This window comes from Pan troglodytes, chromosome 8, assembly GCF_028858775.2.
Source record: "Pan troglodytes isolate AG18354 chromosome 8, NHGRI_mPanTro3-v2.0_pri, whole genome shotgun sequence".
In the NCBI taxonomy this organism is placed as follows: Eukaryota; Metazoa; Chordata; class Mammalia; order Primates; family Hominidae; genus Pan; species Pan troglodytes.
The window spans coordinates 81,122,277-81,139,832 of NC_072406.2; the positions used below are offsets into that span (position 1 = coordinate 81,122,277).

General features: G+C 40.2%; 1 protein-coding gene and 1 non-coding gene across 7 annotated transcripts in view; one reads left to right on the forward strand and one right to left on the reverse strand.

Moving 5' to 3' along the window:
- The window catches only part of DDX50 (DExD-box helicase 50), a 44,956-nt gene that overhangs the window by 9,701 nt on the left and 17,699 nt on the right, over positions 1–17,556 (forward strand). For all 6 annotated transcript variants that reach the window (XM_507824.8, XM_009458591.5, XM_009458593.5 and 3 more), the window contains 5 exons: positions 164–342; positions 2,261–2,378; positions 2,490–2,675; positions 3,158–3,303; positions 8,937–9,086. In XM_507824.8, coding sequence (XP_507824.2) covers positions 164–342; positions 2,261–2,378; positions 2,490–2,675; positions 3,158–3,303; positions 8,937–9,086 — 779 coding nt within the window. The remainder of the gene's footprint in view (positions 1–163; positions 343–2,260; positions 2,379–2,489; positions 2,676–3,157; positions 3,304–8,936; positions 9,087–17,556) is intronic.
- Positions 749–855, reverse strand: LOC112204738 (U6 spliceosomal RNA). The gene has a single exon (XR_002938388.1). It is a non-coding gene; the product is annotated as a U6 spliceosomal RNA (small nuclear RNA).

Genomic DNA, 17,556 nt, shown 5'->3' on the forward strand with positions numbered 1-17,556 from the left:
GACTAATTTCTTAGTAATGCTTGTTTGTGGTAGGAATAACTGTGTCACCAGGTGGCATGTCTTTAGGCAGACATAGAAGAATTATGATTGTCATTTTCAAATGAATATATTTTTTCCTAATGCTAGTCGTAAAGAAGTATTTTAATTAAATCTCATTTTACAGGTCGAGGGGTAACATATCTCTTTCCTATTCAAGTTAAGACCTTTGGTCCTGTATATGAAGGAAAAGATTTAATAGCTCAAGCACGGACAGGAACAGGAAAGACATTCTCTTTTGCCATCCCCTTAATTGAAAGACTCCAAAGAAATCAAGAAACAATTAAAAAAAGCCGCTCACCAAAGGTAATCGTTATAGGGGGTAAAAGCTTTAAATGTTACTCTAACAGAAAGGGAAAGAAAGTTACACGAGTCCTAAGTTCTAGTACCCCCAAAATAGAAAAGTTAGCGCTGTGGCATAAAACAAAAATATGTTGTTTTTCACAAAAAGAAATTTCAAGCAAAGTTAAAGTGAAGTAGTTTTTGCATATGAATGTGATGTGTATGGATCCATAGATGTCTTTGATAATTTCATGAATTATAAAGCCGGTATATCTTATTTACAGTTTTTATATTTAGTTGACCCTTTTCTTCTCTTTTCTTCAGTCCTGACCTTTGCTTTTAAATAAATGAATTTTCTAAAGAGGTGTTCATTTATTTGTCATTCAGTAAATGTTCAGCATCATTTATTTCAATGTTGCCTTTTTTTCCCTTTAGTATGGAATACGTCATGAATTTTCATGTCATCCTTGTGCAGGGGTCATGCTAATCTTCCCTGTGTCATTCCAATTTTAGCATATGTGCTGCTGAAGTGAGCACACACAGATGGACTTTTTAAGAAGAGTATTATAGAAATGATATTGCTAGTTTATATATTATTGGGGTACTAGACATCTTATTTTATAAATGTAAAATCAACCAACAGAGAGGACTAGTAAAATGTAAGCCTAAAATTTGACCTAAAAAGCTGTGTGCACTTAAGGTTTGTAAAAGTGAAGAAAAAAATCAGCATCATAATATGAACAGCTGTATGACTAAAAGTAATTTGTTCTTTGTAAGACTCCTGAGTGGTATTATAAGAGCAAATTAACATACATACATAAATATAATTAAATCATAATAGTCTTGGATCAGCTATCCCAAATCAGGTTGGCTGTGTTGACGTACAGGATAAATATTTTTGGAGAGTTATGTTTTTCGGGTGAAATTAGGAAAAGACTGAAATAGGACATAGGATATAATCTCAACACTGCTTTTGTTTTGTTTTGTTTTGTTTTTTGTTTTTTTTAAAGACAGGGTCTCTCTCTGTTGCCCAGGATGGAGTACAGTGGGGTGATCATGGCTCATTGTAGCCATGAACTCCTGGGCTCAAGCAATTCTCTCTTCCTCTCAGTCTCTCCAGTAGGTAGGACTGCAGGCAGGTGCCACCACACTTGGCTAATTTATTATTTTTTTTGTAGAGTTGGGGTATCATTCTGTAGTCCAGGCTGGTTTTGAACTCCTGGCCTCAAGTGATCCTTCCACCTTGGCCTCCCAAGGTGTTGGGATTACAGGTGTGAGCCTCCACGCTTGGCCCCAAAGCTGCCTTAAAAAGCTTTTGTATTAGAAAGATGTTACTGGAGATTCCAGCTCCGCCATTTCTAGGTGTTTGATTTTGGGCAAGACTTTAATTCTCTGAGACACAAGTCTCTCATTTACGAAAATGGTGTCATAATGCCACTCATGGGTTTTTATGAGAATCAAATTAGATAATTCCTGTAAAGCATTAGTTCCTAGCACATGGTGAACATTCATTCGTTTAACATTTTTGAGTTTCCTGTACTGTACCAGGCACTGTTTGAAGTGTAAGGAATACAGTAACCCAACCTGACATAAATTCCTGCCTTCATGGAGCTTACATTTTATTGGGTGAGATAGACAATCAGCAAATAAGTAAAATATCAGTATCTTAGGTGGTTTAAGTGCTGAGGAGAAATGATAAAGAGGGGCAGGGGGATATGAAAATGGGCTTGGGAACCTCACTGAAGAGACCTGAAGGAAGTAAGGGGGGAATGTAATAAATACATGCTGCTGTTCCTTTTGCTATTTGTGATGTGTCTTTAAATACTTCGACATTAATGTTGAGATTCCTGGTTTTAAATGCACCTAAAAAAAGTCTTCTCGGTTTTAATTTAGATATGTCTTTAGAAAAGTATCTTTTTGTTTTTTTAAACCTCTTGCTCAGGTACTTGTTTTGGCTCCAACAAGGGAACTGGCAAACCAAGTAGCCAAAGACTTCAAAGATATAACTAGGAAACTCAGCGTGGCGTGTTTTTATGGTGGAACATCATATCAAAGCCAAAGTGAGTAAATATGTATGATAGACGTGCAAAGACATATTTGATACTCATATTTAAATAAATAATGTGAAAGTTTGAATTTTACATATTGGTGGCATTTCTCTCTTCTCACAGTTAATCATATTCGAAATGGTATTGACATCTTGGTTGGAACACCTGGTCGTATCAAAGACCATCTGCAGAGTGGCCGATTGGATCTTTCTAAACTGCGACATGTTGTGCTTGATGAAGTGGATCAGATGTTAGATTTAGGTTTCGCTGAACAAGTTGAAGATATTATTCATGAATCCTACAAAACTGGTATATCCTAATTCAAAATAAGCACATTAGCAATTATTGTTCGATCTTAAATGCAAATGAGTTTTTATTTAATAATTTTTATTGCAGTGTCCCCTGCGTTCTAACAAAACTAAAATAATTTGGTATCTGTTCTGTCCTTGAAAAAGAAAGTATGATAGCATCATTTTAACTATTTTCTTAGCTTTCTGTGCTTTATTCTATTTTTTTATAGTCAGTAGTTAGATTTACTAACTCATTTTATTGATTTCTTTGTTCATTGTTCCTGCTTAAATTCTCACTTTCCTTTTGGGTTCAGTTCTCTTCATATTGTCCCCCAGTTTTGCAAGTTGAAAGTTTTAATAATTGCAATGAAGTCTGTGTGTTAAAAATTCACCCCAAGTTTTACATTTTTCATTATTTTTTTGAAGCTTGGGAGGATTTTTAAGAGCGGGCTACATCGTGGGAAATTAAGAAAACATTTGAATTCTTTTTGTTTATTTAAGATTCTGAAGACAATCCTCAGACTTTACTTTTTTCTGCAACTTGCCCACAGTGGGTATACAAAGTTGCAAAAAAATACATGAAATCCAGATATGAACAGGTTGACCTTGTTGGAAAAATGACTCAAAAGGCTGCAACTACTGTGGAAGTAAGTAGCTTTCTAGCATGATAGATTTTAGCTTTTAGTTGGTATTTACTTTTGACATTTGTTGAAGCTAAATTTAAGTTTTGGGTACCTCTTCATGCCTAATCTTCCTTTTCTGCTCTTAGTAAGACACCTATATATTTTTATAGTCTGAGACTGAGTAGCAGAATAGAATAAATAGGGGGGAAAAAAGCACGTGAATAGGCAAGTCCTAATAGGAAACACACAAGCAGCCATAGAGACAGATTTGAAGTGTTTCTTTCTTTCTCTCTTTAAAGCCGCTCAAAAACAAAAACAAAAAACAAAATATTTACAACGTGACAAAGAAGGCGATTTATATTGACTAGAAAAGAATAGTGCGGAGATAATTTGTTAAAGCTGAGGTGAAAAAAAGATAGATCCTCATCCCATTCCCCCAAACCAAAAAAATTTCTCAAAGATTTAAAAAATTAAGCTGTAAAATAACTTAAAGCAGACGTAGGTGAATAAAGAGTTTTTTGATTTCAGGAAAGGGAATGCTTTTCTAACATAGAAGTTGGGCTGAGCATGGTGGCTCACGCCTGTAATCCCAGCACTTTGGGAGGCCAAGGCGGGCAGATCACTTGAGGTCAGGAGTGTGAGACCAGCCTGGCCAATATGGTGAAACTCTGTCTCTACTAAAAATAGAAAAATTAGCCGGCCTGGTGGCGGGCCCCTGTAGTCCCAGCTATTTGGGAGGCTGAGGCATGAGAATCACTTGAACCCAGGAGGTGGAGGTTGCAGTAAGCTGAGATTGCGCCACCGTACTCCAGCCCGGGTGACAGAGGGAGACCCTGTCTCAAAAAAAAAAAAAAAAAAAAAAAAACCACAGAAGTCAGAAGAAGAATCCATAAAGGAAAAGGTTTATAATTTTGACTCCATGAAAGTTAAACCAATGGTATGTTTAAAAAAAGAATTAGGGCCGGGCGTGGTGGCTCACGCCTGTAATCCCAGCATTTTGGGAGGCTGAGGCAGGCGGATAATGAGGTCAGGAGATCGAGACCATCCTGGCTAACACAGTGAAACTCCATTTTTACTAAAAATACAAAAAATTAGCCGGTCATGGTGGCGGGCGCCTGTAGTTCCAGCTACTCGGGAGGCTGAGGCAGGAGAATGGCGTGAATCCGAGGGAGGTGAAGCTTGCAGTGAGCCAAGATCGCGCCACTGCACTCCAGCTTGGGTGACAGAGCGAGACTCTGTCTCAAAAAAAAAATAAAAGAAAAAAAAAGGCTGGGTGCGGTGGCTCACGCCTGTATTCTGAACACTTTGGGAGGCTGAGGCGGGCAGATCATGAGGTCAGGAGATCGAGACCATCCTGGCCAACATGGCGATACCTCGTCTCTATTAAAAATACAAAAACTAGCTGGGTGTGGTGACCCGCACCTGTAATCCCAGCTACTTAGGAGGCTAAGGCAGGAGAATTGCTTGAACCCGGGAGGCGGAGGTTGCAGTGAGCCAAGATCGTGCCACTGCACTCCAGTCTGGAGACAGAGTGAGACAACATCTCAAAAAAAAAAAAAAAAAAGAACTAAAGGTAATATTTACCGTATTTATGACAGGCAACTAGGTAACATGTCATCTTTCTATTTAATAGATACATATATATGTGCATGTAGGAAAGACTAGGTGACTAAGTGAATAGTAGTATCTGCAGAATGTAATGCAGTGGTTAAAAACAATTAGTGATAAAAACCAAATTATACAATGATGTATACAAAAATTACATTATTTTAAAAAATAAATAGTGCTAAATGGATTCCTTAGGCATTTATGTAAATATACAAACACAGGTTGAAAGAATAAACATCAGATAATGATTACTTCTGGGAAGGGGCATGCTGGATGGTAAAAAGAAGCTTTGTGGGCCGGGCGTGGTAGCTCATGCCTGTAATCCCAGCACTCTGGGAGGCCGAGGCGGGTGGATCATGAGGTCAGGAGTTCGAGACCAGCCTGGCCAACATAGTGAAACCCTTTCTCTACTAAAAATACAAAAATTGGCTGGGCATGGTTGCGCACGCCTGTAGTCCCAACTACTCGGCAGGCTGAGGCAGGAGAATTGCTTGAACCCAGGAGGTGATAGTTGCGGTGAGCCGAGATTGCGCCACTGCACTCCAGCCTGGACAACAGATTGAGACTCTGTCTCAAAAAAAAAAAAAAAGAATAAGGAAAAAGAAGCTTTTTTATTTTGTAATGGTTGAAAGTTTTGCAGTAAGAATGTAAAATGTATAGTAAAAAACAGTTGATAAGAACATTTTCAAACATATAAAATTGAATAGTAAATTGAATAGAAAGATTGAATAGTATAAAGAACATGATATACCCATTACCTATTACCAGTCTTTAACAATGATCTTTTCTTCACCCCTGCATTTGAAACAATCCCAGTCATCATTTTATCTTCAAGTAATTGTATGTATTTCCAAAATGATAACTAAGGGCTCTTTAAAACCACAGTCATTATCAGTAGAAGAAAAACAGTAATTTTTTTTGAGATGGAATTTCACTCTTGTTGCCCAGGCTGCAGTGCAATGGTGTGATCTCAGCACGCTGCAACCTCCACCTCCCTGGTTCAAGTGATTCCTCCTGCCTCAGCCTCCCGAGTAGCTGGGATTACAGGCGCCCACCACCACACCTGGCTAATTTTTTGTATTTTTAGTAGAGACTGGGTTTTGCCATGTTGGCCAGGCTGGTTTCGAAATCATGACCTCAAGTGATCCGCCTGCCTTGGTCTCTCGAAGTGCTGGGGTTACAGGCGTGAACCACTGCGCCTGGCATAGTAATTCTTTAATATCATTAAATACCTAGTGTGCACATTGCCCTTGCTGTCTTTTTTAAATAGTTTGTTTGAATCTGGATCCAAATACAATTCTTAACGTTGCTACTGATTGATATGCGTCTTAAACATTTTATAATCTATAGTTCCTTTTTTTTTCTTTGCAATTTTCTGTTGAAAAAACTCATTTGTTGGCCAGGCGCAGTGGCTCACACCTATAATCCCAGCACTTTGGGAGGCCGAGGCTGGTAGATCACCTGAGGTCAGGAGTTCGAGACCAGCCTGACCAACATAGTGAAACCCTGTCTCTACTAAAAATACAAAAATTAGCAAGGCATGGTGGCACGTGCCTGTAGTCCCAGCTACTTGGGAGGCTGAGAAAGAAGAATCGCTTGAACCAGGAGGCGGAGGTTGCAGTGAGCTGAGATCGTGCCACTGAACTCTAGCCTGGGCGACAGTGTGAGACTCCGTCTCAAAAAACAACAAAAAAACTCATTTGCCGTATGAGTTTCCCACAGTCTGTTTTGCTGATTTGCATCCCTGTGGTTTTTATTTTTCCTTATTTTTTTACTGTTAACACCACTCAAAGATGTGGTGGGTTTTCTTGTTTGTTCGTGTTGTGTTTTTGTTTTTGTTTTGAGAGTCTTGCTCTGTCGCCCCGGCTGCAGTGCAGTGTGGCATGATCTCAGCTCATTGCAGCCTCCACCTTCCAGGTTCAAGAGATTCTCCTGTCTTAGCCACCTGAGTAGCTGGGACTACAGGCATGCGCCACCATGCCCGGCTAATTTTTGTCTTTTTAGTAGAGATGTAGTTTTGCCATGTTGGCCAGGCTAGTCTGGAAGTCCTCACCTCACGTGATCCACCTGCCTCCGGCTCCCAAAGTGCTGGGATTACAGGTGTGAGCCACTGTACCTGGCCTCCCCGTAAGTATTTTAACATACGTATCTTTTTTTTTTTGAGATGGATTTTCACTCTTGTCGCCCAGGCTGGAGTGCAGTGGCGCAGTCTTGGCTCACTGCAACCTCTGCCTCCGGGGTTCAAGCGATTCTCCTGCCTCAGCCTCCTGAGTAGCTGGGATTACAGGCGCCTGCCACCATGCCCAGCTAATTTTTGTATTTTTAGTAGAGATGGCGTTTCACCACATTGGCCAGGCTGGTTCAAACTCCTGACCTCAGGTGATCCACCCGTCTCGGCCTCCCAAAGTGGTGGGATTACAGGCATGAGCCACTGCGCCCTACCTATATATATCTTTAACTAGAGTGCCATATTTACAGTTTTTTAAATTGAGGTAAAATTCACATAACTAAAACTAACCATTTTAAAGTATACAGTGTCATATAGTACATTTACAGTATACAGCCATCATTTCTATCTAGTTCCAAACATTTTCATCACCCCAGAAGGAAACCCAACAACCATTAAACAGTTACTCCCCATTCCCTCCTTTTTTTTTTTTTTTTTTTTTTTGAGACAGAGTTTAGCTCTGTTGCCCAGGCTGGAGTGCAGTGGCCTAATTTTGGCTCACTGCAGCCTCCACCTCCCGGGTTCAAGCAATTCTCCTTACTCAGCCTCCCGAGTAGCTGGGACTACAGGCGCCCATGACTAAGTTTTTGTATTTTTAGTAGAGATGGGGTTTCACCATGTTCCCCAGGCTGGTCTCGAACTCCTGACCTCAGGTGATCCGCTGGCCTTGGCCTCCCAAAGTGCTGGGATTACAGGCGTGAGCCACTATTCCCAGCCTCCATTCCCTCCTTTCTTTATCCGCTGTCAACCACTAGTCTGTTTTTTGTCTGTATGGATATACCTGTTTTGGATATTTCATGTACAGTCATGTGCTGCATAACGATGTTTTGGTCAGTGATGGACCATATATATGATGGCATATGCTCGATGGTGGTCCCATAAGATTAAAATGAATCTGTCCTATACAGGTGTATCAGTTTTTATCTTTTATGCCATATTCTTACTGTGCCTTTTCTATGTTTAGATATGTTTAGAGACGCACATACTTACCATTGCCTACAGTGTTCAGTACAGTAACATGCTGTTTAGGTTTGTAGCCTAGGAGCAATAGGACATACCATATAGCCTAGGTGTGTGTAGTAGGCTATACCCTAGGTTTGTGTAAGTACACTCTTTGATGTTTGTGTAATGATGAAGCTGCCTAACAATACATTTCTCAGAACATATCCCTGTCATGAAGCAACGCATGACTGTAAATGTCATCATACAATATGTGACTTTTTATGTCTTGTTTCATTCACTTAGCATAATGTTTTTGAGGTTCATTCATATAATTTTTATTATGTACAATGAAATGTAAAATCTTGTGTACATTTGCCTATTTTTGAAAAATTCATATGTGTGTAACCCAAACCTTTATCATCATATCGAATATTGCCATCATCCTGGAAAGTTCCCTCATGCCCCGTCCCAGTTAGTATCCCCAGTTCAGAGACAACCGCTGTTTGATTTTTCTTCCACAATTGATTGGTTTTGCCTATTCTAGAACTTCATATAAATGGAATGATACTGTATGTGCTCATTTTCTGTAAGATGTTATTCGGCATTTTTTTTAAGGTTCATATTGTTCCATGTATATCAGTAGTTGGTTTCTTTTAATTGTTGAATGGTATTCTGTTTGAATATACTGCAGTTTGTTTATTCTTTCGTCAGTTTATTGATGACCATTTGTCTATATTGTTTTTAAGTGCTGTTGAGGAGAGTCTTTGTCTTACAGTCTCCCAGGAAGGCTAATTCTTGACCAGATAGAAAAAATACACAAGAGAAATATTTTAAAATAATTTTAATGAAACAAATAATGTGGTATTTTCTTTCTTCAAAGCATTTGGCCATCCAGTGTCATTGGTCTCAGAGGCCAGCAGTTATTGGAGATGTCCTTCAAGTCTACAGTGGGTCTGAAGGGAGGGCTATTATTTTCTGTGAGACCAAGAAGAATGTAACTGAAATGGCCATGAATCCACACATAAAACAGGTAAGTCTTTTTTTCATGCTTTCTCTAATTGAAATTACGGGGATGAATCACTGAACGAAAATTATATTGTCCTTTGTGGACCAGATTTGATAGTCATTCTCAAAACTGAGTTGTAAGGCTGGGCATGGTGGCTCATACCTGTAATCCTGTGACCTGATAAGTCAGGATAGAATTTTATCAATTTTGTTTGTTTGTCTTGAGACAGGGTGGTCTCCCTCTTATGCCCAGGCTGGAGTGCAGTGGGACAATCATGGCTCACTGCATTCTTGACTTCCTGGGCTCAGGTGATTCTCCCACCCCAGCCTCTTGAGTAGCTAGGACTACAGGTGCGTGCCACAATGCCCAGCTCATTTTTTGCATATTTTGTAGAGATAAGATTTCACCATGTAGCCCAGGCTGGTCTTGAACTCCTGGGCTCAAGCAATTCCGCCCTCCCCTTGGCCTGCCGAAATGCTGGGATTACAGGTGTGAGCCATCACACCTGACCTCTATCAGATTTTATCAGTTTTTTTTTAAGACTTTGAAAATGTGATCTGGAAAATATAAAAGTTGAAACAAAATGAATTTCTATGGGTAAGAGAGGGTAATATTTTAGAGTTGTGTTACAAAACCACATTTTTATTAAATTAATAAATCAGAATACTAAATCCATGTGTTTTTTTCTTTCTTAAAAAATATCTTTTGGCTGGGCACGGTAGCTCATGGCTGTAATCCCAGCACTTTGGGAGGCTGAGGTGGGTGGATCGCCTGATGTCAGGAGTTCAAGACCAGCCTGGTCAACATGTTGAAACCCCATCTCTACTAAAAATATAAAAATTAGCCGGTGTGGTGGTGGGCGCCTGTAATCCCAGCTACTCAGGAGGCTAAGGCAGGAGAATTGCGTGAACCCAGGAGTTCAGTGATGTAGCGGGGAGCTGAGATTGTGCTACTACACTCCAGCCTGGATGACAGAGTGAGACTCCATCTCAAAAAAAAAAAAAAAGAAAGGGAAAAAAAAAACCTTTTAAAGAAAATGTCAAACATGGACAAAAGTTGGTAGAATCATGTAAGGAACCCCTATGTATTCATCCACCAGCTTCAGTAATTATTTTATCTATATGCTAACCTACCTACTCTTTCAGAAGTATTTTGATGCAAACCCTGGATATCATATTATTATATCCATAAATGTTTGGTTATGTATCTCTAAAAGAAAAGCATTTTCAAAAAAAAAAATAACAATACTGTTATCACATCTAAAAAATTAATATTTAGAAATATTAATTCATTTCACATTATCAATTGTCTTACAAATGGTTATTTTCTTTTATTGTTTGTTTTCTTGAATCTGAGTCCAAATAAGGTTTTTACATTGTGTGATTATTAAGTTGCTTTTAATATATGGATTACTCCTTTATGTATTTTTTGTAGCTTTTTTTGTTTGAGAAACTACATTGCCATAAATCTAGAGTATTGCTTCCCCATGATGTCATTTAGCATGTTCCTCTGTCTTCCATATTTTCTGAATATTCAGGTTTGTTTGTTTGTTTGTTTAGGGCAGAACTACTTCATAGGTGGTGTACTTCCGGCAGGAGGTATATATGTCTAGTTCTTTTTGTGATGCTAACATCCACCAATAATCAGTGCCATCAGTCCTTATGTCAGTGTCTCTCCAGTCATTTTTGTTGTTTGTGACTTGTTATTAAGTAGATTCCTGAGAAAGGGCTTATGGAAACAGTATCGCCTATTGATAATATCTTGTTTGTGTCTTTATACCTGAAAATTATTTTGGCTCTATATAAAATTCTTGGTTCACATTTTCTTTCCTTCATTGTCTTAAATATGTTACTTTACTGTTTTTGGAATAAAGCATCGGTATAAAAAGTGAGATGCCAGTCTAATCTTTTTTCCTTATATGTGATTTTCTTAAAATCTTTTTTCTAAGTGATTTCCTTTAAAAATCAGTAGTTTTACTAGAATATATTTTGGTGGTGTTCTTTGTCAGTTTTTCTGGGTACGCAGTGTACACTTTCAATTTGTAGTTTCATATGTATTTTTTAAAAGTTTCAGCAAAATTTTCTTGAATTACAATTTTTAGCATTTGGTTTTACAGTTGCTTTGGTTTTCTTCTTTAAGGACTCTTGTTGTGCATATATTGACTGTCTGTTTTGAATCTCCCTTGCCACAGCAAATCTTTTTTCTCTTTTTCCTTATTCAGTTTTCAAAATTTCTCTCTTTTTTTTTAAGAGACAGGATCTTGCTGTGTTGCCCACATGGGAGTGCAGTGGCTATTCACAGATGTAATCATGGCACTTGATAGCTTTGAGCTCCTGTAGCTGGGACTGTAGGCATGCACCACTACACATGCCTCAAAATTTCGCATTTTTAAAAAATCTGTTGTGTTTATTCAGTCTTTTACTCTTTCTAGTATAGTCTTAATTTGTGAAAAGTTATCTTTTATTTCTACTTCTTTCTTGAGTTATTTTATCTCATTGAAAAACTGAAAAGTTTTTCTTGATTTTTGTTCTTTATTATAGCATTAAAATTTTTTCTTTTAGCAGGCATGGTGGCTCACACCTGTAATCTCAGCACTCTGGGATTCTAAGTTGAGGATTGCTTGAGCCCAGGAGTTCAAGAAAAGCCTGGGCAATATAGCGAGACCCTGTCTCTACAAAAAATTAAAAAATTAGCCAGAGGTGGTGGTGTGTGCCTGTACTCCCAGCTGCTCAGGAGGCTGAGGTGGGAGAACTTCATGAGGCCAGGAGCTAGAGGTTACAATGAGCTATGATCGTGATGCTGTACTCTATCTTGGGTGACAGAGTATGACCCTTTCTCTCTTTTTTTTTTTTTTTTTTTTGAGAGTCTCCTATTGCCCAGGCTGGAGTGTAGTGGTACAATCTCGGCTCACTGCAACCTCTGTCTGCCTCCTGGGTTCAAGCGACTCTCCTGCCTCAGCCTCCTGAGTAGCTGGGACTACAGGCGCGTGCCACCACACCCAGCTAGTTTTTGTATTTTTAGCAGAGACGGGTTTCACCATATTGGCCAGGCTGGTCTCAAACTCCTGACCTCGTGATCTGCCCGCCTTGGCCTCCCAAAGTGCTGGAATTAATTACAGGTGTGAGCCACCGCACCTGGCTGAGTATGAACCTTTCTCTTAAAAAAAAAAAAAAAAAAAATTCTGTTTGTGTGTGTATATATATATATATATATATATATATATATATATAAAACTTTAAAAACTTTTATATATTATTTATATATTTAATATATATAATATATATTTTATTTTTTTTTTCTGAGATGGGGTCTCTGTCACCCAGGCTCAAGTGCAGTGGCATGATCTTGGCTCACTGCAGCCTTCACCTCCCAGGTTCAAGTGATCCTCCCACCTCAGCCTCCTGAGTACCTGAAACCACAGGTACATGCTACCATGCCTGGCTAAGTTTCATTTTTGTAGAGATGGGATCTCTCTAAGTTGCCCAGGCTGCTCTCAGTCCTGAGCTCAAGTGATCCACTTGCCTCTGCCTCCCAAAGTGCTGGGATTACAGTTGAAAGCCACTGTGCCCAGCCAATATATGATATATATGTATATTTTATTTTATTTATTATCTTTTAATTTTTTGTTGAGACACAGTTTCACTCTATCAGCCAGGCTGGAGTGCAGTGGCAAGATCCTGGCTCACTGCAACCCTCCGCCTCTTAGGTTCAAGCGATTCTTATGGGTCAGCCTCCAGAGTAGCTGGGATTACAGGTACACACCACCACACCTGGCTGATTTTTGTATATTTAGTAGAGATGGGGTTTCACCATGTTGGGCAGGCTGGTCTCGAACTGCTGACCTCAAGTGATCGTTTTGCCTCAGCTTCCCAAAGTGCTGGGATTATAGACGTGAGCCACCATACCCGGCCATATATGTTTGTTTGAGTTCATTCACAATGGTATGCTTTTATTTGTTTTGTGGATAAGCTTTTCTAGATCACTTTATTTGAGGAGAGAGTCTGCTTTTTTTTTTTGAGACAGAGTCAAGCTCTGTGGCCCAGGCTGGAGTGCAGTAGTGTGATGTTAGCTCACTGTGACCTCTGCCTCCCAGGTTCAAGCGATTTTCCTGCCTCAGCCTCCACAGTACCACAGTAGCTGGGATTAGAGTTGCTGGGATTATAGTCGGTGGCACCACGCCCAGCTAATTTTTGTATTTTTTGTAGAGATGGGGTTTCACCATGTTGGGCAGGCTGGTCTAGAACTCCTGACCTCAAATGATCTGCCTGCCTAGGCCTCCCAAAGTGCTGGGATTACAGGCATGAGCCACCGTGTCTGCCAAAAAAAATTTTTTTTTTAAGAGACAGGGTCCCACCATGTTGCCAGCATTGGAGTGCCTTGGCTATTCACAGACACAATAATAGCACACTGCAGCCTCTAACTCCTGGCCTTAAGGGATCTTCTCTCATCAGCCTCCTGAGTAACTGGGACTACAGGCATGTGCCACTGTTCCCAGCTTATTCTGCCTCTTATTGTTTTTTTCCTTCCTAATTACTTTCTGTGAGATTTGACTGTGATCTCTTCTGTTGCTCATTTTAAAATTAAGTTAAACTTTGAACCTTAGATGGGAAGGCATTGGTGAGAATACTTCTGGCGTCACAGCTCTAGAGCTGCTGCTTTTGTTATTTTTGTTAGTGCTTAAAAATATAGTTTGTAAATTATATCTGAGTAAAGCTGTTAAAAAAAAAAGGTCTACTTTCTAGTTCTAGCTGTGTCTTTCCTCATTTTTCTCTGTATCTTTTTTTTTCTTTGATCCTGTTATTCTTGGCATCCTTAGTTTAGATCCTCTGTCCGCAGTTTCTCCTCAGTATGGGGCTTTGTCCTGGAAAGTGAGCATTGGCTGTTAATTTAGAAAGTTTTTATAGGGCCCAGCTTGCTCCAATCCCTGCAGACCTTAACTCTGGCTCCTCACAATCACCCTCAAGTATATAAAAATCCTCCCAGGTTCAGCTGCTGTTGTCAACAATTTGAGAATATGCCTTCCAGGTAGCTTTTCATTATGCTTTCAAGATGTCAGACCTGAAAGACTGGGTCCCTGAATCACCTGTTCTTAGGACTAGCAAATTCCCCCACGTAGATACAAGAATTATCCTTCCCTGCTCATGTTTTTTTTTTTTTTTTTTTTTTTTTTTGAGAAGGAGTTCTGCTCTTGTTGCCCAGATTGGAGTGCAATGGTGCGATCTTGGCTCACCACAACCTCTGCCTCCCGGGTTCAAGTGATTCTCCTGCCTGAGTCTCCCAAGTAGCTGGGATGGCAGGCATGCGCCACCATGCCCAACTAATTTTTTTTTTTTATTTTTAGTAGAGACAGGGTTTCTTCATATTTGTCAGGCTGGTCTCGAACTCTCGATCTCAGATGATCCACCGGCCTCGGCCTCCCAAAGTGCGGGGATTACAGGCATGAGCCACCGCGCCCAGCCTCTGCTTATGTTTTAGAAATCATGAGACCATTTTGTCAGTTATTTGTTACATGTGTCATCTGTGGATTTTTAGTTTTGTTATCCTAGTTGATGTGTGTTATGTGGGAACTAGAGACTCAAAGTCACTGTCTTCCCCAGTGTCATTTTAACTAATTGTGTAGCATTAGCTTTGATGTTTAAATGTCCAATATAGGCCAGGCATGCCTGTAATTCTAGCACTTTGGGAGGCTGATGTGGGAGGATCATTTGAGGTCAGGAGTTTGAGACCAGCCTGGGCAGCATAATGAGACACTGTCTCTATAAAAAGTTAAAAATTAGCCAGGGCCAGCTGCAATGGCTCACGCCTGTAATCCTAGCATTTTGGGAGGCCGAGGTAGGCAGATTGCCTGAGCTCAGAAGTTCGAGACCACCCTGTGCAACATGGTGAAACCCGGTCTCCACTAAAATACAAAAAATTAGCCAGGTGTGGTGGTGCACACCTGTAGTCCCAGCTGCGTGGGAGGCCGAGGCACGAGAATCACTTGAGCCAGGGAGGCAGAGGTTGCAGTGAGCCGAGATCGCGCCATTGCACTCCATCCTGGGCAACAGAGCAAGACTCTGTCTCCAAAAAAAAAAAAAAAAAAAAATTAGCCAGTTGTGGTGGCATGTTCCTATATTCCTGTCTACTTGGGAGGCTGAGGCAAGAGGATTGCCTGAGCCCAGGAGTTAGAGGTTGCAGTGAGCTATGAACATGACACTGCATTCCAGCCTGGGTGACAAAGTGAGACCGTCTCCTTTTTTTTTTTTTTTTTTTCTTTTTGAGACAGAGTCTCACTGTTGCGCAGGCTGGAGTGCAGTGGCGCCATCTCGGCTCACTGCGAGCTCCGCCTCCCGGGTTCACACCGTTCTTCTGCCTCAGCCTCCCGAGTAGCTGGGACTGCAGGAGCCCACCACCATGCCCGGCTAATTTGTTGTATTTTTTAGTAGAGACAGGGTTTCACCATGTTAGCCAGGATGGTCTTGATCTCCTGACCTTGTGATCCACCCGCCTCGGCCTCCGAAAGTGCTGGGATTACAGGCATGAGCCACTGCGCCTGGCCTTTATCTTTTTAAGAGACAGGTTCACCAGGAGCTGTGGCTCATGCCTGTAATCCCAGCACTTTGGGAGGCCAAGGCAGGTGGATCACAAGGTCAGGCGATCGAGACCATCCTTGCTAACATGGTGAAACCCCGTCTCTACTAAAAATACAAAAAATTAGCTGGGCGTGATGGTGGGCACTTGTAGTCTCAGCTACTCGGGAGGCTGAGGCAGGAGAATGGCGTGAACCCAGGAGGCAGAGGTTGCAGTGAACCGAGATGGCGCCACTGAACTCCAGCCTGGGCGACAGAGCGAAACTCTGTCTCAAAAAAAATAAATAAAATAAAATAAATAAAGTCCTTTATAAACAGATAGATGGTAAATAGTGAAAGAGTGGTAGAGGGTAATTGATTTACCTTTCTTTTCGTTGCTTTAAAATATTCAGTAGCGGTTGTCTTGCAGAAACTGTTTTTTAATCTTGAAGAAATTGTCTTGCTACAAAGGCTGGGGGAGAATTCCCCTTTCAGTGGACAGTAATCTGTTTCTGTGATTTGGAGAATGGAATTCTCCATCCTCCATTCTGCTGGGTGACTTTGCTATTTAGATAGAAAGTACTAGTAGTATCTCATTATGAGTTATATGGGATTTTATGGATTAACTACAGAATCTGAATAGTTTTTTGTTTTTATTTTTAAATTGTAATTTACTTGTAAAAAGTCAAGTTTTACTTGGTTTCCCCCAGAAACAAATGCCTTCTAAATTCTAAACAGCTGGGTTTGGTGGTGCACCTGTAATCCCAGCTACTCAGGAGGTTGGGGCGGGAGAATCGATTAAGCCCCAGGCAACACAGCAAGAACCCACTCTCTAAATGAATGAATGAATGAATCATTAAACAGTCTCTGTGTCTCACACAGAGATACACACACACACACACACACACACACACACACACTTTTGGAAAAAAAAATTATTCAAAAGTTGGAGACCTGGAAACCATCACTGATACCATGAATGTAGTATGTTCCTCTTAGGACAAATTATCAAGTAAAAAAAAACCCTGTGTTCTTTTTTTTTTGAGAGAGGGTCTTACTCCGTCGCCCAGGCTGAAGTGCAGTGGTGTGATCACGGCTCACTGCAGCCTCAATCTCCCAGGCTCCAGTGGTTCTCCCACCTCAGCCTCCCAACCAGCTGGGACTACAGGCATGCGCCACCACACCTGGCTAATTTTTTATTTTTTGTAGAGACAGGATCTCCTTGTGTTAACCCAGGCTGGTCTCGAACTCTTAGCCTCAAGCAGTCCTCCCACCTCGGCCTCCCAAAGTGCTGGGATTACAGGCATGAGAAAAAAACCTGTGTTGCAATTGAAAAATTCACTATGAAAAACTGTCCAACTTATTTATAGTATATTTGTTTATAACTTTTTTTCAAAAATTAGATGTTTCTTCTCTTGAAATATTTTTCTTAACTTGGGTTATATGATAACCACACAGGTTTATTTTCTTCTTTGGCTAACCTTTCCCAGTTTCTGCTGAGGTCTTTTTGTATTCTTGTCTATACTTTAAATATTGTTATTCCTTACAGATCTGATTCTTACTCTACACATTTTTCATGGAGGAAAAAAGAATAGTGATTAATAGCACAGACTTGGGAGTCAGATTGGGGTTTAAATCTCAGTTATGCTACTTACTAGCATAATTTTGTACATACGTACATATGCACACATACTTACGTACATATATTGTCCTGCTTTTAAGAAGTGGTATTTCAAGTATCTGCTTTTGGTGAAGAAAAAGTAAATTAAAAAAATATATATTTGCCAAGCATGGTGGCCCATGCCTATTAGCCCAGCACTTTGGGAGGCCAAGGCAGAAAGATTGCTTGAGCCCAGGAATTTGAGACTAGTGTGGGCATTTCATTTATATAGTAGATATATTTTTAAAGGGAGTCTTATGCATGAATTAAACATCTTAAAATGTAT